This window comes from Durio zibethinus, chromosome 10 (assembly GCF_047325235.1).
Source record: "Durio zibethinus cultivar Kanyao isolate XHJ-2024 chromosome 10, ASM4732523v1, whole genome shotgun sequence".
NCBI lineage: Eukaryota > Viridiplantae > Streptophyta > Magnoliopsida > Malvales > Malvaceae > Durio > Durio zibethinus.
This window is the reverse complement of record NC_143171.1, coordinates 3,778,316-3,798,404: the sequence shown is the minus strand read 5'-3', so window position 1 is coordinate 3,798,404 and position 20,089 is coordinate 3,778,316. Positions and strand designations below refer to the sequence as shown.

General features: G+C 31.5%; 1 protein-coding gene and 1 pseudogene across 3 annotated transcripts; both read right to left on the bottom strand.

Annotated features, from left to right (window-relative positions):
* Window positions 1–4,757: 4,757 nt before the first annotated feature.
* On the bottom strand, window positions 4,758–7,603 carry LOC111292375 (putative hexokinase-like 2 protein; annotated as a pseudogene). The gene is made up of 7 exons (XR_016345586.1): window positions 6,964–7,603; window positions 6,719–6,870; window positions 6,353–6,531; window positions 6,185–6,260; window positions 5,947–6,085; window positions 5,553–5,869; window positions 4,758–5,104 (listed from the first exon to the last, which is right to left on the bottom strand). The product of XR_016345586.1 is annotated as a putative hexokinase-like 2 protein (transcript).
* Window positions 7,604–11,501: 3,898 nt separating this feature from the next.
* On the bottom strand, window positions 11,502–14,082 carry LOC111292211 (transcription factor bHLH18-like). Of its 2 annotated transcripts, XM_089767272.1 has the most exons (6): window positions 13,975–14,081; window positions 13,553–13,636; window positions 13,090–13,467; window positions 12,862–12,996; window positions 12,033–12,404; window positions 11,502–11,897 (listed from the first exon to the last, which is right to left on the bottom strand). In XM_089767272.1, exons 2-6 carry the CDS (start codon window positions 13,586–13,588, stop codon window positions 11,823–11,825), a joined length of 996 nt encoding a protein of 331 aa, XP_089623398.1. In that variant the 5' UTR covers window positions 13,589–13,636; window positions 13,975–14,081; the 3' UTR covers window positions 11,502–11,822. The 2 variants fall into 2 exon arrangements, with proteins under 2 accessions (XP_089623398.1, XP_089623397.1); XM_089767271.1 differs by lacking the exon at window positions 11,502–11,897 and having other exon boundaries at window positions 11,912–12,404; window positions 13,975–14,082.
* Between the last annotated feature and the right edge of the window lie 6,007 nt (window positions 14,083–20,089).

The following is a 20,089-nucleotide window of genomic DNA, read 5'->3' as shown; positions in this document are numbered from 1 at the left end:
AATTCTATTTTTTTACATCAAGACGCATTGGACCTAAGCTGGGCACTCAAATTCTAACAGTTGAAGAGCTTTTATGTTGATTTTGTTTATGAATTATGCCTCATTTCAACTATTTAGAGTTTGTAAAGAAAAATATTGAATAAATTCAAGATTTAATTTAATTAATTTATATAATAATTTAAAAAATGATATTTAATATATTTGGTGTTCAAATTTTTAGAATTTATTCTCTTATTTTCAATTTACGAATTTTATTATTAAAAAACATAAACATTGATTAGATAAAAAATATTTATAATTGTGCCAACGATATCATGAATAATATTTTAAAAATAAAATTGTGAATGTATATGTAAAAAAATTATATATTTATAAAATTGTTTAAGAAGAAAATTAGATCAAAGCAAAACCCTTAAACATCACTTATATTATTAAAGAGTGTTTATAATTCAAATAGAAACCTTGGCTAACTGATAAACTTTTCTAAAATTCATAGAAGTGAGAAGGAAGATTTGGAAGGGTTGGAGGTAGGGTTAGGTGGGAGGTTGTAGATTTGTTTTATGGAGTTCAATGGGAGGGAGATTCGCTGGTTTCATCTGCTTTTAGCTTTTTTTTTTTAAAACAACCTTTCACTTAGAACTAGAAAAACTTTGGGTTAAGATAAAAATAACACTGAGCCCAAAGCTCTTCCAACCCAGAAGACACGTTGTATGTATCACTATTTTATGCCTTGAACGGTGTTCCCTTTGTCCCCTTTCACCCTTTGGAAGACTCCCAAGTCCTAACTCTCTCCTTTCTATGAAAAAAAAACACATCATGGAGTAGTAGTTTTGGGTTGGCTTCACTTTCTTCTTGCTTTTCAAGAAGTGTCTCTAAGATTATGATCTTAACGATGTATTAATCCCCCAAAATAATTCAAATAATCCAGAGCTTGCTTTATTTATGGCAACAAAGGCTCCTCGTCGGTAAAAATTGATGCATTTAATTAAAATTTCTGAATATAAAATATTTAAATTTGAATCTTTTGATTTTTTAAGTAGTTCGCAAATTTGATAAATTTTAAAAAAATAAAAAAATTCATAAATTTTCTTATGTATTAATGGTTTATTCTAATTTTGAAAATCAAATAATTTTCTTAAAAAAAAAAAAAGCCTACTTAACTTTTTTTTTCATTTTGTTTTTCAGAAGGATTTTTTGGTCTGTTAGGAATGGATAGTGTTACAAATCAGCAATTTATTTAATATTTTTTCTTAATTCTTGTGCATCCTACATTTGTTTCTTAAAATAATATATGTTGTACTTATATGAAAAAAATATTGGTTATACGAAATGTGAACGTCCATTTTTTCTATATATAAAATGTGTTTTTGCTAACTTGTACGTTTAATGTAATATTTTAAATTAATTAATGTATTATTTATAGTAATAATTTTATATTAAATTCAATAGTTGATCACTTTTTTCATAATTTGTATTAAATAAATATATAGTAACATAAAAAAATATATCTTTAAAGCATTGGAATAATGTTAAATTTCTCTTACAATTGATAATTTAACTGCTTTGGAATAACCTGAAAATAATAACTGATAAATTTATGTGTACTTAATTTTTTGTAAGCAGTCGGATTGTTGAACACTTAACATTTCTTATATATCAATCAATTCCATGAAACTTTATCTGATTTTCATAATTGTAACTTGCACGTTGAGACCATTAATTGATTTGTCATCTTGTAAATTGGGCCTAATAAATAAAAGGTAAAGAAAAAAAAATCTTCATCAAAATTTCAATATTCTCTAATACAAGTGATTTGAAGGCAGAATTAATTATGGGGGACCTCCATATGAATCTATACAAAGCAAAAAAACCAAAAAAAAAGAAAAGAAGGTGATAAGGTATAATTACATGAAGGGATGATTACAAGCACTAAAGCGTCTCAGCCTGCAAAAGATAATTTCCTTTGTATGGTCCTCATTTTACATAGTTTGTGGGAATCAAAATTATATTAACTTCTTTTTTTTTTTCAAATCTCTCTTTCAGCTTTATTTGACTGTGATACATTTGTTGCTACTAACTCAAATGTCTTTCTTTCCTATTCCTCATCAAAATAATATTCACATTCAATACAATGGAAAGGAACACTTATGATTTGATGTATAAATGAAAATAAAAATGTTTTCGTTACTCTTACTAACATTATGTGACATAAAGTGATTAGCGGATTATCATTTCTCTTCACTTTCAATTTTCTTTCTTTTTCTTTCTTTTCTTCCTTCTTTCTCTTGGATGTTGGGGGAGAGAGTGATTGAGGAGAGATTGGGATTGCTTGTGGGGTTAAGTTTCATTTTATTGATTTGAAATTGTCAATTTTTTTGAAACCAAGTTTTGCAGGTGTGTGATTCTGATGCTCTCAAATCCCTCTTTCAATAAATGGATAATCAAAGGGTTTTTGTGTCACATGTCAATGAGTTTGAAACCATTAATTTTGCAGGGAAGCTTTACTTTATATCTATTGCTTTGTGTAATAATTTTGTTTTGGTTTGGTTGTAAGCCAATTGTAAGCCAATTGTAAGCCAAAATCATTGCTGCATTTGCAAGCTTTAAGGAAATTTTTTCCTTTTTCCATTAATTTCAAATCGGTGGGAAAGTAAGACTATAATCCAAGTTTACAAATCTATCATTACCACTAATTATCACCAAGGTATCTGGCATCTTGGCTTAGTTATGGAGTTTAAGGTTTCTTGTCAAATGAATTCAAACTCAAAAGCTGCATCTCCATTGAGTGGTACTCACAACCTGTGTATGTAAGTTTAATTTGAATGATAATTGCTTGGTCATGATCAAGAATTTACACGGTCTTATTTATAAAGAAATATGGTTTTCATATAACCCATGAATGATGCCAACTTACAATTTGAAACTACAAGCACCAATTGTTTAGTTGGATAAACCAGATAAAATGAAATGATTCCATTTCTGTCTGGGTGTAGAAGCTTCATTTACTCAAATTATTATTGATTTGCAGTTCATATCTCACTGTCATTAGATTTTCTAGCAATTGCTAATATCGTACATTACAACAGCTAGATTATCAGATATGATGAAGTGAAAATGACATGAGATTGAAAATTCAACTATGAAAAACATGTAGACAATAAGCCCTCGATAACATGCAAAAATTTTCAAAAGCCGTATCGGTGATGTGGGATTGGACGTCAAAATTGTAAGATACTCATTTGACCTGATGTGAAAATCTTTGAATTAATCACTACTTTTTAGTGTAAATGATATAACTGAGAAAGATAAGGGTGGTCCATCAACAGCTCGGTGGGATTAATAGGGAACCAGGGGCCAGGACTTATCCTCTTAAATTCTTGGCCCAATGAACGTGTGGGCTTGCAAACAGGCATCTCTTACCTTTTTCCACTACCTAATGATGTTCTGGGATATGCTTCAAAATCGAATTGGAAGAGATTAAATATGTGACAAATAGGTTTATCTTCATCATTTCAGGTTTATTAAGATGCACTTTTTTTAATGCATGTCTTATCATGTGGGAGCATCAACCCTGAAGAGCTTGCTGAATTCTTTCTGCTGTTTCTGGAACTTGTGCAATTGCATTAATGTTATAGGAAATTGACAAAGAACAAGACAATGGTGTTTTAATAGGTTTGTGATTTACCTTATAGCTAGCTCCAGTCATTTTCAGCGATTATGTACACCATTTTGGTCAAGTGGGCACCAGTACTTGTTCCTGCTGCACATTTTTGCAGGTTTTGACACCCTGGAAACCTTTGCTCCTTAGTGGAATAAGTTAAAATAAGAAAAAAAATGAAAATCTTACCAGTGAGTTACTTTCTTTGCCTGGTTGCCTTCCTAATTACAGGCATTATGTGGAATGGTTTTTGACACATTCAGACAGCTGCTCTTTCAACTGATAATGATATATCAAACATGCCTCTGTTGATCTGCTTCAACAGAAAAGCATGCTTGTCCTTTTCGTACGAAGAGTCACAAGTCACAACCCATCTATTAGCATCAAGACTTGAATCCCAAGATCTCAATCTTTCTTCACAGGAGATAACATTGAGCTACAAGGTTACGGCATACATTTAATATTTCATTTCGGATAATCAGCTGAAAATTTTCCTTTACTGTTCAAAAATCCGAATTTGTCTACCGATACCTTATTGCAAGATATCCAGAATGGTTTGATCATTTGTTAATGGATGTAACTCCCTCGGTAAACAGTTATATTGTATATAGTGGAAATGACGAGCAGAAGAACCCGGCAAAAAGGGTAAAAAGAACATTAAGACACCAAGATGGACTATTCATTTTGCATGCTTAGAAAACATGTATACTGAGAGATGAGGTATAATAGTGTTAGGAATCAGAGGTCAGGATTCTTAGAAGTGGGAAGAAGAAGAGCTCCAGCTCCAGAGCCACCATGAGAATGTTCAACTATTATTTTGTCCCACAGCTCATTCCCAAACACTACTGTGGAGATAATTTCTGAAGATTCCGTGGTGCTCATGCAGCCCACCTTTTATTATAGTTACACTTCTTCTGCTGGCTATTCTCCCTTGCTTCTTTATAATCCCAGACGGGCTCCGAGCTCCGTTACAATGCAACATACCTCTGCAACAATTTCTTTTGCCATTGTTGTAGAATTAGTATCTGAGGTTGATGAAATGTCAAAGCCAAGGAGACAGTTTCCACTTTTTGAAGTTTTAAATGCTAACACATCTTGGTTTCAAAAACAAGAGTTCTATTAAACTGAGTATTTGGGTATCTAATGATTTCAATTTGATGACCCCAGATAATATTCTTAACATTCAATAGCAGGATTGATACAGGTTTTGAATATTAATGTGTGTCCAAAATTTTTTCTATATTTTCCTTATATTTAAAGGGTTATATCCTATATCCATTTTCACTTTTAAGGTGACGACATGCGTTTGATCTAGCTATATATGGTGTACATTTCTGGAATAACAATGTGATCAGCAAACTTAACCCCAAATATTTCCTTCAGTTTTTCACGCACAACTTCACGATCTTCTGATGTATCTGATGCATAGCAGCCATATCAGGCGACCTAAGGAGGAAAAGGTAGATCAGATATTTATGAATCAGTTGAGGTGTCTTTGACGCAATACTGACCTATATATGACCACAGAAACAGAATGAACAATTCTTTTTTTTCTTATAAATTCTGCCAATTATTAATGGTTATTTTCTCTATTTTGGAGTCAAACAAAATGCAATTATGCAGGCAATCATGCACTTAGATCGAAATTATTGTAATTCACCTTGTGTATCTTAGCAGGTAAGAAAACCAGAAGTTTTAGAGGTACAGTTTCATCAAACAGGGCTGCTTCCTGGGCCATCTTAAGTTCTTAACCATAGCTCTTCCTACAATTTCTTTGAATGTATATTGCCAATTTAATGATTGTTTTCTCCTTAACAATTATTTTGGAATCAAATAAGATACAATTAAGCAGTCAATGATGAATTTAGATTGAAATTATTGTAGCTTTGTTTACCTTAGCAGGTGAGGAATAAGAAGTTTTGGAGGTACACTTCGACCAAACAGGGTTGTTTCCTGCGCCACCTGAACTGAAACTCTTCTTACAATTTCTCCAAAATGCATTCCTGAAATCAGCATTTCGAATATCTCAGATAAAAGAAGGTTTAGAATCAAGTGGAGAAAACTTATGCCTTCAATTTGAGACATTATTTGATATGCAAAGTTTGCCTCACTCGGCAACCAGGGGTCGAACTTTCTGCATCTAAAGAAGCATCATATTGAGTTATCAGGAAGATGGCTGGAATTGAAGTTTTCCCATTCCATGCTAATAACCTAGAAAACAAAGCACAAACATCAAATTTATGTTCACAAACCAAGCAAATGAAGCAGCATAAATAGCAGTTACTCACTATCTCGCCTTTTTTTTGGCAATAAGCCCTCGCACCTGGGAGCTGATTGAGCTGTATCTACATAAGCAGCATTTATTGCAGCCACACTGTCCTTATTAAAGTATCTACCAACAGCTAAATTTCCAACAGTATCATCAACCTGCTCAATATCTTAGCTGAATTAATTAACTCGAGAAGGCTCTTATTCAATCCCATAAACAATGTTATTTGAGCAATCCAAGCCAACGAAGATGCTCACTGATACATAAACTCGCATATTTAAGCCATGTTTTTCCAGAGCTTGATTGATTTCATTGATCAGTGCCTTTTCCCCCCCTGATCGCACAGTGAGATTCGTAAAATTAGGCTAGTTATGGAAGCTTCAGAGTTGGGATTATAAAATCTTTTTTCATTCTGTAACTCAACTGTGTCATCAACAGAGAAATTCTTCCATTTAATAGCTGAGCCAGATGTGGCTGTAGCTTGGTCCGCTGCATATCACAAGGTAAACCCTAGTTTCTTGTCATTTGCTGCTGTTTCATCGTTGTTCTCGGGATGTGTCAAGATAAACCTTGTTAGCTACGAAGCAATGAAATCGAATAATTCCTGAAGAGTGAAGACCAATAGGTTTTAAAAGTTTCATATGATTAAAACTTTATTTATCAATCAAACGATCAACATATTGGAAAACAAATCAACTAAGTCAATTTTTTTTCTATGTATCCCAAAAGGTCCTCCCATACTTACACAACATATATATCATCATATCGAATCAGCAAAAGTAAAACCATACCTGTGAAATGGCCAGCATGACATTGGAAGGAACATAAATTTCCTCCCTATATAAATCAGAAATAGCCTCATTTTTGCCTTCCAGCCTCGCACACACCATCCAAAAATTTGTCTCTCAAGTTAACCCCAAAATGCATTCCCTACTCATTAATCCTGCCACCAATGCAACAGCGCCAAAACAACATTAATATGTAATATAAAACAATACTATCTACTGTATTTGAAGATTGAGGTCTGAGATTTTACCCAGTTGGAAGAGGAGAGACGTAGGAAACAAGCATGTTGAGGATACTTGTTGCTTCGTTTGATGAAGTAAATGAGGCTTCCATATTAGAAACCATGGCATTAGGCACTTGCAATAAATAGGGGACTGGAGTTGCACTTTCCCTCGCAAATTTACATATAATTAGTTGGATTTTGTTCCATTGTCTGTCCTTTTTTTGCTTCCAATATTGCCTCACTAGAGCCACCAGTGCCACAACTGTTTAAGAAGTTGTTTTCACTAATGGAAGCACTACTTCTTTCTTCATCTTTCTCTAATTAGATCGATATTGGATAACAGAAACTCCCCTTTTCTCCATAGTTTATAATTAAATCTTCCTTTTCATATCTCCGGTTTGATAAGGTAAATAACAGAAATCCCTGAAATCAGAAGGAGGAGGGCGGAAAGTTCTTGGTCGTGCTAGACCAGAGACGGCATAGAAAATCTCGGATTCCAAGCCCAAAGAAATGCAAGTAAGAAGCCTTGAACAGCTCAGATTGGGTCTGTCTAGATAAATATTGGGTTCCATGTGAAGAAGGCATTCCCATAACATAACTATATATAGGCTACTTGTGGGCAAAGCAATGGATGGTAGCTCAACTGGACCCAAATTAGAGCTAGGTTATGGCCCAATTCTCTAATTTACACTATCAAATATAGCTACAAATTTCAAGTAAACCATTTTTATGATCAAAAGGTCTTTATAAGAAAGAGACATTTAAAAGTAAGAATCATTGTTTTATACGTTAAGGATGAAGATTTTGAATTGTACAAGCTGTTAGTGTGTAGCGTTAATTTCTTAAATATAATTTAATGAACATGCGATAAGCATATATATTCATTTGTGAGTTTAAACATTTTATTGTCAATGTATATATCAGACAAATTTCTGAATCTTTTTCCAGACTTCCACTTTAAAAAACTTGTATGGAAGGGTAAAATGCCAAGAAAAAACCCTCTTTGAGTTTCTTATTACCGACTTGAATATCCAACTTATTAACCTAATAAAAGTGAAAGAGATTTGATTAAGCAGCTACGAGATCGTAAACAAAAGAATAAGACATGGAAAACTTTGCCATTTTCAAATCAGCTGCCTCCTTTTTATTCTCTTCACTTTCTTGAGTTAAGTCATTTTTTTTCCCAGTGATAATTTTTGCATGGAATTCAAGAGTCTTTACTAAATCAAAAGTTTCGAATTAAGTCAAATTTGTGGTGCTTAATTCAATGGTTTAGTGGAATATTATTGCTTTGTACTTCATATTTAAACGTTTGAATCTTTATAAAATTATAAATCTTTGGGCAAAAAACTGTTTACTTATTCCTTTCACTTTATAAAGTCAACCCGCCAAACTTTACTCTGAATCATCGATGATAAACCCTATGACTTTTTTTTTTTTTTTTTCTGCATGCCCTTTTGAAGATTAGGCATATACTTAACTACTTGAAGGCCAACCATATTTGATGCATGAAATCAAGGAGGCACGGCTGGGTTCCAAAGATAAAGGGTAAATAAAAGAAAAAAATGTAGGAGAAAAGAATCATAGATAGAAAAATAATCATTTATGAAATAAAAAGAGATGACTTTATTAGATATCTAAGACTTTAAACTAAACAAACGAATTAGATTAACACGTCTTGTTCAATAATTATATTATTTTTTTTTAATTTCCTTATTATAACTTAATGGCAATCCTATAAACGTGCTTGTAGTGTTAAAAAAATCCGTCAATCAATATATACATATGACAAATTCTCCATATATCCAATCATATTTGATTATTTCTTGGTAAGTTATATATTTGTCCATGGGCCAATTTTAATTGTTTCAAATCAAGTTTGTTTGATCTTTGAAAATTTTTGTTCAAGACTTAAATTGATCTAACGTATTCAAATTTTTTTAAATAGAAAACATATATAAAAATTTAAAATTTAAAATTAAAATTATATAAAATATTTTTATTCATTAAATATTATTTTGGTATGATGGACTATGCTTAAAAAGTTTTACCCAAACCTCAATCAAATCAAATGTGATATATGATCTATGGATAGATAATAAGTAATTAGGTGACAAATTCCAAGTTGTACGGTGGGAGTGTGATTGATTACAGGCACAAAATAAGAACTGCGTATAAGAGTTCTCTCCCATTAGTCAAGCATTGGCAATCTAGAAAGATTTAACAACTTAATTTGAATGATTAAAGGTACAACCGTACAAGCTTTTTGAAAATATGTGGATGAAATTATTATACATTGATATATTAGTAATAAAATAATAAATTATATTGAACATTTTGTCATAATAATCGACCCCACTAATTCCTAACGTCCAGCACCGTGTGGAAAAGCTGGTGCTCCGCAATGAACATACTAATCGGCTGGAGCAACACCCACTAAACTTTCGCAAACTTGTCCCCAAAGAAAGCAAAGAAAAAGCCAAAAACTATCGTTGTTTTTTTTTTTTTTTAATTGTACAATGTTCATATTCATGTCATAGCGCTTGATGAGTATTTTTTTAGTATCAAATTTACGTGTACGTTTTGCTATGATCAATTCGTGACAATGTACTATCGTGCATATAAAAAAATAAATTTTGTGTTATGATATTAATCCAAAAAGTTAGGCAATGACAGATGTTAGTATCGAACTCTGAGTTGAAGATCAAAATCTTGAAATCACAAAAAAAAAATAAAAAGTTAAAAATAAAAATAAAAAAATTTTCTTGCATTTAGGTTTCGATACTTAAGTCAGGGATCGGATGTAAGAAATTAGAAGAAGAGTGAAAAATAAGAAAAGTAAAAAAAAATGAGATTAAATAAATAATATTTGAGTGATTTTATTTATATGCGGAAGTTGAAGGATTTGTGAAGTAGAATAACGATATAACCAAGTTGATGTTATATTATATATGTTAGATCAGTTCAAAAATCGAATATACCCCTTATTGTTTGTTGACAATTTTTAATAAAAAAAATGATTAATTTACTCTTTAAGCCCTAAAAATACTTCAAATAGTTGTCAATTATTTAACGGGAGCAGATAATATTTGACCTATTGGTTCTAATAATTAGAGTATCATATTGTTTTATATATGATTAAAATTTCATCTAAAATCTAAAAAAAAAAAAAAAAAGAGTTTGGGAGTTCAATTAGTCAAAGTATTTTACTAACAAATCAGTCCAAAAAGATTATATAGAACCTGAAATGAATAAATATGCTGAATAAATGCCTAACGTTTAGGTGGGGAAACTCCAAATTTGTTGGATAGAAACATTTAATTTTTCATGCAGTGGAAATGTAAAAATGGTATGAAAAGGAAGATAACAGAAAGAACACCAACAACATTAATTGTAGACGTATTTATATAGTCGTCAACGATTCTTCAGCCCATATCAAACCCAATACCCAATACCATTAACAGCACCGACCATTATTTTGAACTGTTTAGGGTCAAAAGTCGTAGCAGTTATCTCTGATCCTCCTTACACGTAGTTGCCTCACTTTGACTATAATTTCTCCTTGCGAAGGTTCATAGAAATTAATTATTGAACAAGAACAACAAATTTTTCATTACAAATTTTTGGGATCTTTTCAAAATGCTGTCTATTTGGTCGGTTTTGGGTTGGTTTAGTTTCATCTTTCTCCATTATTCATCAATCGCAAAATCTAGCCAGAAGTGTTGGTTTATTAGCAAGGTCGACTTAGTCTTACACAAGTTAAAACGATGGAGTTCCTTAAACCCACTTTATACAGCAAATTAATTAACCACAAACCGTCAACTTAATTATGCTCTCCAACTAAGCTTGAACTTGATTAAAGATTTGATTAGGATGGTGGCGATTGATTTTAAACTACATATATAGAGCGGGGTTGTTGTATCAAAGAGTAAAATTTATTGAATTCAAGTTTAAATTTAATTGATTTATATAATTATTTTTTAAAAATAATATTTAATAAATTTAATATTTAAATCTTAACAATTACAATTTTTTTTCATATTTTTGAATTAGGACTCATTAATTAGTATTAAAAAAGAAAAATTTATTAATCCTTTTGCACGAATTAATTAACTCTAGAAAGGAGGGAGATCCCTATTTTATAAAATCTCCGCAAAATCTCAAGGAGATAGTCTAATATTTATTAAGGAGGCTTTTTTTTTTTTTTAAGGTAAATGATAGTTGTGTTAGTTAAATATTAACAACGAGAGGGTTAAACTTGTTTTTTTTCGGCTAAACAACTTTAAATATGTTATTGTAATCATACTCGGATTTTGATGTTTCCCCTTATCTGTACATATGTTTAAGATTTTTAATTAGAAATAACAATTTAAAATATAATACGGTATGAAAAAAAAAAAAAGATATGAAGAATACAATTTAAAATTTTAATAAAAATTATATTTGAGTTTAACAAAATTTTAAAAAATATATTTCATGATTTCGTATAAACAAAAATTGTGATAAATAATTTTCATATAAAATATGACATAAATACATAAATTACTAATATTTTACACAATATAAAAGACAAATCATCTTGTCTACTTTTAGCAAATTAATAATCACCCATCAGACTAATCTTTTAATTGAGGCATCCTATTTATTTAACTAGGAAGAGCGCCTGTTATTGAGAGAAAATTTTCCGGGCCATATTGTTACTCTCTTTAAGGTCCGAGGAAAAAACCAACAAAGATAAACTATATAGAAAATTATCAATGATCCAAAAAAAAAAAGGAGAAAGAAAAAACTCTACAGGGCTTAAATTCCTAGTTATTTTCTCCCTATCAAATGGAAATCAATGGGCAATCTTGTTTTCTTAACGTGTACATCGTTTTGCAAGTTCATCAAGTGAACTTCAGCAATACAAGTCGTAGGCTTTTAACAAGATCCTTCACTGTCATTGAAAACTCAGTTTCAATCTGCAACAATAACCATGAAATTAAGGCTAAATCAAGGGTTGTAATTAGAACTTTTAGTTAAACAAAACATTGAATAGAAAAGGAAGAAACAAATAAAAGTTCCTGGCCAGAATTTCTAAAAGGTTGTGAAATTACCTTAGCAGCAATGGTTATGTCAAGAGTAGCTTGTCCAAACGGCAAGACATTGCTATTGACCACAGAGAGATGAAGCTTTTCCACTTCATTTATGATATTTGATATGCACCTTTTATGTTTCTCGCAGTGGATTCTAATGAGCACATCCTTGTCTGAAACTCTTGCTTCGATCTCGGGGAAGGGCTTGTTAGGTTGGCTATCAAAGTTCTCATCAGATGAAGATGTCTCATCATCTGCATAAATTTGGGTTTTCTTCACAAAAATCACCGATTTCACTGTTTGCTTAGCCACTTGTTCCTCAAGCGTAGCCACTCGCTCTTGAAGCTGTTTCATGTATTTGATAGAGTCTCCAAGAACAGAAGCCTTGTCCATCTGCATAGACATATTTGATCAGCATAAGCCAAAGCTTAATTTGTTTCTTTTGATGTATTCCAAAAGTTATTGCATGAAATGCTATATTGTATGAACTATATATGAAACTAATATTAGGCTAACCTTCATATTGTGTGAAAATTAGAGTCCTCTCCTCTTCTTTAACATTGAATCAAGCAATTTAAAGTTTAAACATGAAATATGCAACCATAGCTAATAGTTATTTGAAAGAAACATCATTTCTTGGCTGCTTTTTCCCATGAAATCATGGAGTTCTTTTATAAGGGAAGGTAATTATAGCAAATAAAACTTAATAGTAGTTTTGATGAAATTTCAAAGCCACAACTACCGACAGCACTTGTTTTCTACATGGACCTAATTAAACTATAAATAAAAGAAATTAAAACAGGAACCTTTGAAAAAAATATATCTAGACTGAAAGACTTTGAACTTGTACCTTTTTCAGGCCAGGAATAAGTGCTGAAAGAGATATGAACATCTGGCTGAGCTTTTCACGGCGTTTTCTTTCAGCAATTACATGATCTTGAGAATGTAATGGAGTCCTAGTCAATGAACCGACCCTTTTTGAAACCTGTCCAATTTTAGATGAACAATATTGGTCCTTTTAGGCAGTTTGCAAAATCAAAGATGGAAAATATCCCGTATAATTTTTATCCGAACCCACCTCATTTTTTGGTTTTTCATCACAGTCTAGACCATAGTATTGCTGAGATATAGCTGCTGATGAATTTGAGTTGTCGAAGGAGATTATATGGGAAGAGGAGGAAGGAGCGGCCTTTGGTGGGATGTTTTCTGTGATACAAGAGTTCCAGCTGGTGGTCTTGATCTGTTGTTTGATTGGCCTTTTAAAGTCGTCGATCTGATGAAAATTAGCTTCAATGCATAAACCATTGATATTATTGTTGTGGGAGAATTTCTGGTCGACATTTGGATATGATGAATAGCTCTCAGAAGAAAAATATTGGAAATTTATATCATCAAATGGATAGTCAATAGGGTTCATCATTTGCTGTTGTGGGAAAAACGTGGGATCCCCCATTTCCTGTATTTGAAACCATCAAAACTAATTACATACGAAAGAATTCTTTTCTTTAGATGGTTGGGAACAGTGGCAGAAGAGTCTTTACCAGTTCAGATAACCATTTTCCTGAAGCGATTTCCATTAAAGAAGCTTTTCCTTTTTATCGTTTCTGTTGAGGCCGCCCTTAAACCTGGAATGATTAAAAAAGACAACAAAATCTTAGAAATGAAGGCACCAAAAAGAAATCAAAGCAATCAAAAGTTGCCAAGATTTCAAGCTATATATCTGATAGGCTGATACTAAAGTATTACCCCCGTTATCATCCTTGCTGTTGACTAAAGAAATGAAATAAAGGACGTCATACAAAGAAGAAAAACTAAGCAAACTAAAGCACAGATCAAGAAGAGAAAATCCAAGAAAGGAAACTCAAGGCTAAAACAGCATAAAATGGCATAAGATGTGTAATTAATGAAGAGCTCCAAAAAAAAAGTCAGTGTGGAGTTTGGAGTAGGGAGTTGAAAGGCTTGCCTTCAAAACAAAGACCGGTAATTAATGAAAAGCTCCAAAAAAAAAAAAGTCAGTGTGGAGTTTTCGGATGCAGTTTAACGGAAATTATTCTTTCCAATTCGCCAGGAGGAATCAATTAGCAAATCTATATATACAAGTGTACCGTACGTACGCGCTTCCAAGTAGTCTATGGTGTCCTGGCACGCGTGAAAATATTGCTCTTTTTTTCTAGTTTTCACATTTCATTTGAAGGCTCTGTTTCTGACTTTGTCATTTGAATTTAATATTAAAATATAAATATATATACCCACATTTATTAAGAATTTCTTCATTTTCTTTTATTCGATGTGGGTTTTTCACATAAAAGTTATACCAATAAATATTTCAATGCAATGGGATAATTGGTATCTCTTAATTTCATTACTTACCAATGAAATTTTAGTTTAATGAATAGGAGGAAGTCGGGTTTGATTGCTTTATATATTTGATTTGATTAATTGATTTTTTATATAGAATACTTGAATATAATTATAATTTTACTTACATTAGTAATTTTGTAAAAAAAAAAAAAAATTCTTTATTTCAATTAGAAACTGACCTTGAAGTTTGTTTAGTAATTTATGGAGCAATTTTCTTGTTAGATTCCATTAATGTTGTTTTGAGTAGCTTTGTCCTTCTAATTAAGTCCTCTATTGTATAATTTTTGTAAGAGATGGAGTGAAAACAAAACTTCCCCTATAATTGGGTACTGATATTACTTGACTTTTCTAAGAATAAAAATCCAAATGTTGGAAGCACATTTTATATTAGGAAATGGATATATATGAATACAACTTGAAGAATATGCTTCTCATCCTCCACATTAAACAGAAATATTTTTGTCTCCAATGAGCTTTCTTCTATTCAATACAACATTCATCAAGCAACAAAGTAGGATGAGTCTGACAATATGGTCGGTCGGAGAAGGGGGAGTTTGGATTATCTTTGAATATCTTATGATTTTTTTTCTGATATTATAAGTAAAATATAATGGAATAACTGGTTTCATTTAATTTTTAATTTTAATTTTAGTTTTCATTTAATTATATTAATCATTATAATTAAAAGAAAACTTAACAACCTTCATTTAGCTAAAAAATTGCCTATGTAACACGGTCTAACTCTTGAATTTGCCTATGTAACATGCTTGGAAAAGAACACTTTCTAGCGAAGAATTTTGCAACATTTAACAAAGGAAATGTTTTAAACGTTTTATGGCTCCAATGAGAGAGTTTTTTATTTTTTTGTCTGTAACCCTACAGCATAACATATTGGAAAGAATGGAACCCCAATGACCCCAATTCAAGCAGCTGTGTCGTAGTTGTGATGCAACAAATTAGAAAGACTGAAAAACTTTCACATGCCTATTTCTCTTTATTCTAGAGTTTAAAGACGTGTAAGCAACTCACATGCAAAATTAGGAACCTCAGACGAAGGATCCTATGGCGAAAAAGATGGTTCCTACTTCCTATAACTGATCAGTGCGACAGAGAAAAAGAGAGAGAGAGAGAAGTGGTCAAAGCTGGTTCCACTTTCCACACGAGCAGCGACTTCTTCCTTTCATTTCCTTAACAATATGATTAATTACATCATCTATTACATAATAAAGGAAATTTGACAATATAAGATGGGTGATCTCGAATTGAGATTTTTTTTTTGGTTTTATTTTATGTGGTAATATCTGATTTAAAACCATCAATTGGCTTGTGTTTTCTTGATCATATTCTAGTTATTCAATGGATGATCCAAATTTAAAGATTTTCGCAACTTCTTTGAATGATTTGGGATCTAATTAAGAGATTTTATTATGCATTTTTTTGGCCTAAAGACAATTGCATAGGACCTTCAAATGGATTAGTGTGGCTGTGGCTCACAAAATGGAGGGATTATATGTTGTTAGCTGGAATAGGGCCCCCTGTACCTTCCAACTCCATTGAATGGTCTCTCTCTCTGTTTTTTTTTTTTTTTTTTTTAAGTATAAAGCTAATGCCAATTCTATAGAAGATATGAATTAATTTTGCTATCATCTGTAAGATGAAATTAATTAACATCTAAATAAGACACCCCCACCAAGGAAAAAAAGAAAGAAATTGATCAGTTAGGAGGCATTGAAATGAAATAGTGTAGACACCCAATTTGGTCCAAGCTTGGATTAATTGGGCCTGGTCTAAATGGGTAAATTAACTTATTTTATTTGTATTTTTTATTTTTTTCTTTTCAGTTAACTGTTTTGAATTTTATTTTTATTATTATGTTTTTTTTAAAATTTTTTTTATTCTAAAAGATCAAAGAAAAAAAAGAATTTGCCGTGAATGGTGACTAGTAGGATTGAAGTGGAATTCAATTTGTTTTCTACTAATCTTATTCAAAGAGGGAATTAGGGTTAATAAAAAACTCTTATGATTGAACCCTATAAATAACCCATAAATCATACACAGAAATACATAGGGGAAATACACGAAACAGAGAGAAAACAGAAGCAAAAGGTGTTTAGAAATGCATAGGTAAATTTTAGAAATTTTAGGATTTTTTCTGAAATTTTCGGGCAATTTTTTTTTTGGGAAAATTTTGAAATTTTCATATTCCAGTGAAACTTGAATTTTTCGACGTGCTTTTTCAAAATCCGGTGAAAATTCAACTGGATTCTAGGTTCTATTAGAGAGAAAATGAGAGAAAAAAAGGGAAGAGAGAGAGAAAAAAGTGAGGCGTCTGAAGGAAAAATAGGATTTTTGCCTTTTATACTTACGCAAGACGACGTCGTTTTGGCGTTGAAAATCTTAAAGAATCCTCGCATTTTGCCATCGGGTGACCCGACCCGAGCGCCAACCGTTTTTTATCCGCACTCGACCTGCGTGCCAACTGATCCCTAGAGCCTAGCTGAGTCAAGTAGCGTTTTCCCAGCCAAGCCCATGAGTCGTTTTTTGTTTCTGCAGTCGAGCCACTTTCAAATTTTTTTTTTGGTATTTTCTTATTTATTTTATTTAAGTATTTTATTTATGTATTTGTTTTTTTTCTTTAGTATTTTTTTTTCTTCTTCCTTTACTATTAAATTAAATAAATATAATAAAAATAAAAATTTGAGAATAAATATTAATTATTTAATGATGAAATTTATAGAAATTTCAAATGGTAAATTTTTATAAAATTCTTAGATGAGAAATTTTGTCTAAATTTGGTCCAAATGGTGAAATAATTTAGATAAAGTTTCAATAACAATAATTAATATTTATTTTCAAACAAAAAAAATTAAAAATATAAAAATTTTTGAAACTAAATACGAATTACCCAAGGATAAGATTCGTAAAAATTTCAAATGGTAAGTTCTTAAGAAATCTCTAGGTAAAAAATTTTCTCTAAATTTAGCCCAAATGGTGAAATAATTTAGATGAAATTTCAATACAAGTAATTTTAGTTTTTTTCAAATAAAAATTTTGATTGAAAATATTTGATAATTATCCAAGGATGCGAATCTTAGAAATTTCAAGTTGTAAATTTTCTAAGAAATTTCTAAGTAAGAAATTTCTTTAAATTTGTCTCAAATGGTGGAATAATTTAAATGAAATTTTAATAAAAATAATTGTCATATTATTTTCTTTCCAAGAAAAAAAAAGAAATAATAAAAAAGAAGAATTTCTAAATAGGCCCAAATTGTGAAAAATTTAGAAATTTCGAAAAAAAAAATTTTTAATTTGTCTAAAATGTTAGAATAATTAGATATATTTTCAACAAAAAAAATAAAACTAACAAAAAATTTTCCAATGACAGAGCTTTTTCAAAGAAACAAATGGGATCTTTGAATACTCTTGAGGTGATAAAATATTTTTTAAGAGTTCTACTAGATTGATAAAAGATTTTATAAATTATTTTCAATATTTCAACATAAAATTTTGAAACCATTAGACTAAAGATCATAGGATGAATTCAAAATAATATGGTACTATCCTTTCGATGGGCATATGAGGGTGCTATAACCTTCTCCACATGTAACCGACTCCCGAATCCTATTTTGGTTAGTAGACCTGAACCTATTTTTTTAAGGACCTTTAGTCAAGCTTAGGAGTTCTTTAAAATGATAGATTCCTTAAGTGACCAATCACACCTAAATAAAACAAATTGGTAGTGACTCTATTTATTAAGTCTAGCTATAGATTTATAGATCTATATGTTATGATAGTATGACGACTCCATTTGGGATGCTAGAGAGTCAAGCCATAATTTTTGAATTTATCTTACTCTTTGGTCTAATGGTTTTAATGATTAGTGTTTACTAACATCTTTTTTCTTTTGTCTTTTATTTGATTTTTGGGGCATAAAACTTATATGTTCCTTTACACACACTACCATATGCATTTACATTACATGAGCTCTATACCCGGGCCTCGTCTTTCCTAAGAGAGAGTAAAGTACCTATGCTCTCATGAGATGATAATCTCCACAATGGCTAGCGAAATACTCTCACTCAAATTGAATCCTTTTTGTTAGTAGCCTGTGATGGGTGAGCATTGGACTGCCTTACTAGTCTGTGATGGACGATAATGTAAGGAACAATATATGAACCTTTAGTGGTTAAAATTATCTAACCCTGCATATAGTTCATCCTTAAGTGGCCAGCCTTAAGATAGAGCCATTCCTACCCACCAATAGATATAACCCAAAATTAAGACACAAGAAGAAACAATTTGTGTATTGCTTATCTAACCCAGCTGTTTGTTTGATTCTGTGTATTTGTAACATTTCCATATCATTTCATTCTATGCATCATTCTCATGTTCATATTTTAACATTATTATTTGCATCATTCTTATATAGGAAATATTTACCACATATTAGTTATTGATAAATCAGATCTCACACTTACATCCATGGAAAGCCAAATGCAACCAAAGTCTACATTAGTCCATTATAAGTCCACTCATCAATTAAAAATCAAGTCAGAGGAAGGTAAAAAAAAAAGTGATTGCTTGCCTAAGAATTTTATCTCATCATTGCCTGAAAGAATTCATCTTGAGCTACAACAAAATGATTTAGCCGATTTAAGCAATGTCTGGGGATGCATGAGTAGAACGAGGCATAAGGTATTTGAGAATAGATATAGAGACATAGCTTCACTACTTCAGTGGATATGGATAATAATCTGATTAGAGCCATCATTCAGTTCTGGGATCCTTCTTATAGATGTTTTATCTTCAATGAAACAAACATAGTACCCACAATTGAAGAATATATAGTTTTACTTCGCTTTGACTTGCCAAACTCAGACAAGATCTACTGGTCAAATAAGATAGGCTATCATAAAAAGCTACTGCAAATGCTTGAACTTAGCTTGCCTCAAACCGATGCATATGTCTAGACAAAAGGTGAAGTAAAGCTATCACATGAAGTTTTCTACATGATTTCATCCAGGGGCATATAGATGATGATCAAAGGTTAGTGGCTATGGCTATAGCTTTTTATGGGCTGATGATCTTCTCAAAAGTCATCAGGTATGTCGATGTCATAGTGATAGATTTTGTTGATCAGTTAGCATACTAGGTCACTATAGCACCAACCATTTTGGCAAAAATCATTCATTCTCTAAACTTTTATCGCATAAATGGTAAATGTCGATTCAATGGTGTCTACAGTTGCTGTATGTATGGATGAAGAGTCACATTGAATGCAAAAAAAGTCAGTTTTGTAAACCATACCTTTGTTCTAGCATCTCAATCAAGGAGTTTTGTTACATCACATGGCCTCAAGCAAAGTCAAAAGAAGAATGGGTTTTTTACTTTCGAGCCCTTGATAGTCAAGGGATAGTTTGAAGAACACCTTGGATGCATCATGATATAGTGTTATATAGTTGTGGAAATCGATCGTGAGTGTTCTTATTAGGCCTATGGGGTGCTGTTACTTATGCCTCAACTCTGGTAAGAAGATAATCTGGATGTGAATAATTCATTCCATAAACTTATGGACTTAACCGGTGAGAATTCTCTTTCACTGATAAATGAGCATATGGAATGGTCAAAAGAATAAAAAAGGCATAGAAGCAAACCACTAAAGTTAATCAAGTGAGGCTTACTTATGATGTCACCCCAAAATATAGTGTGTGGCATAC

Coding starts and splice junctions, on each gene's coding strand:
- LOC111292211 (XM_089767271.1), bottom strand. CDS start 13,588: ATGGAAATCGCTTCAGGAAAATGGTTATCTGAACTG. Junction 13,468..13,552: donor GAAAATGGTTATCTGAACTG/GTAAAGACTCTT, acceptor TTTCAAATACAG/GAAATGGGGGATCCCACGTT. Junction 12,997..13,089: donor ATGAAAAACCAAAAAATGAG/GTGGGTTCGGAT, acceptor AAAATTGGACAG/GTTTCAAAAAGGGTCGGTTC.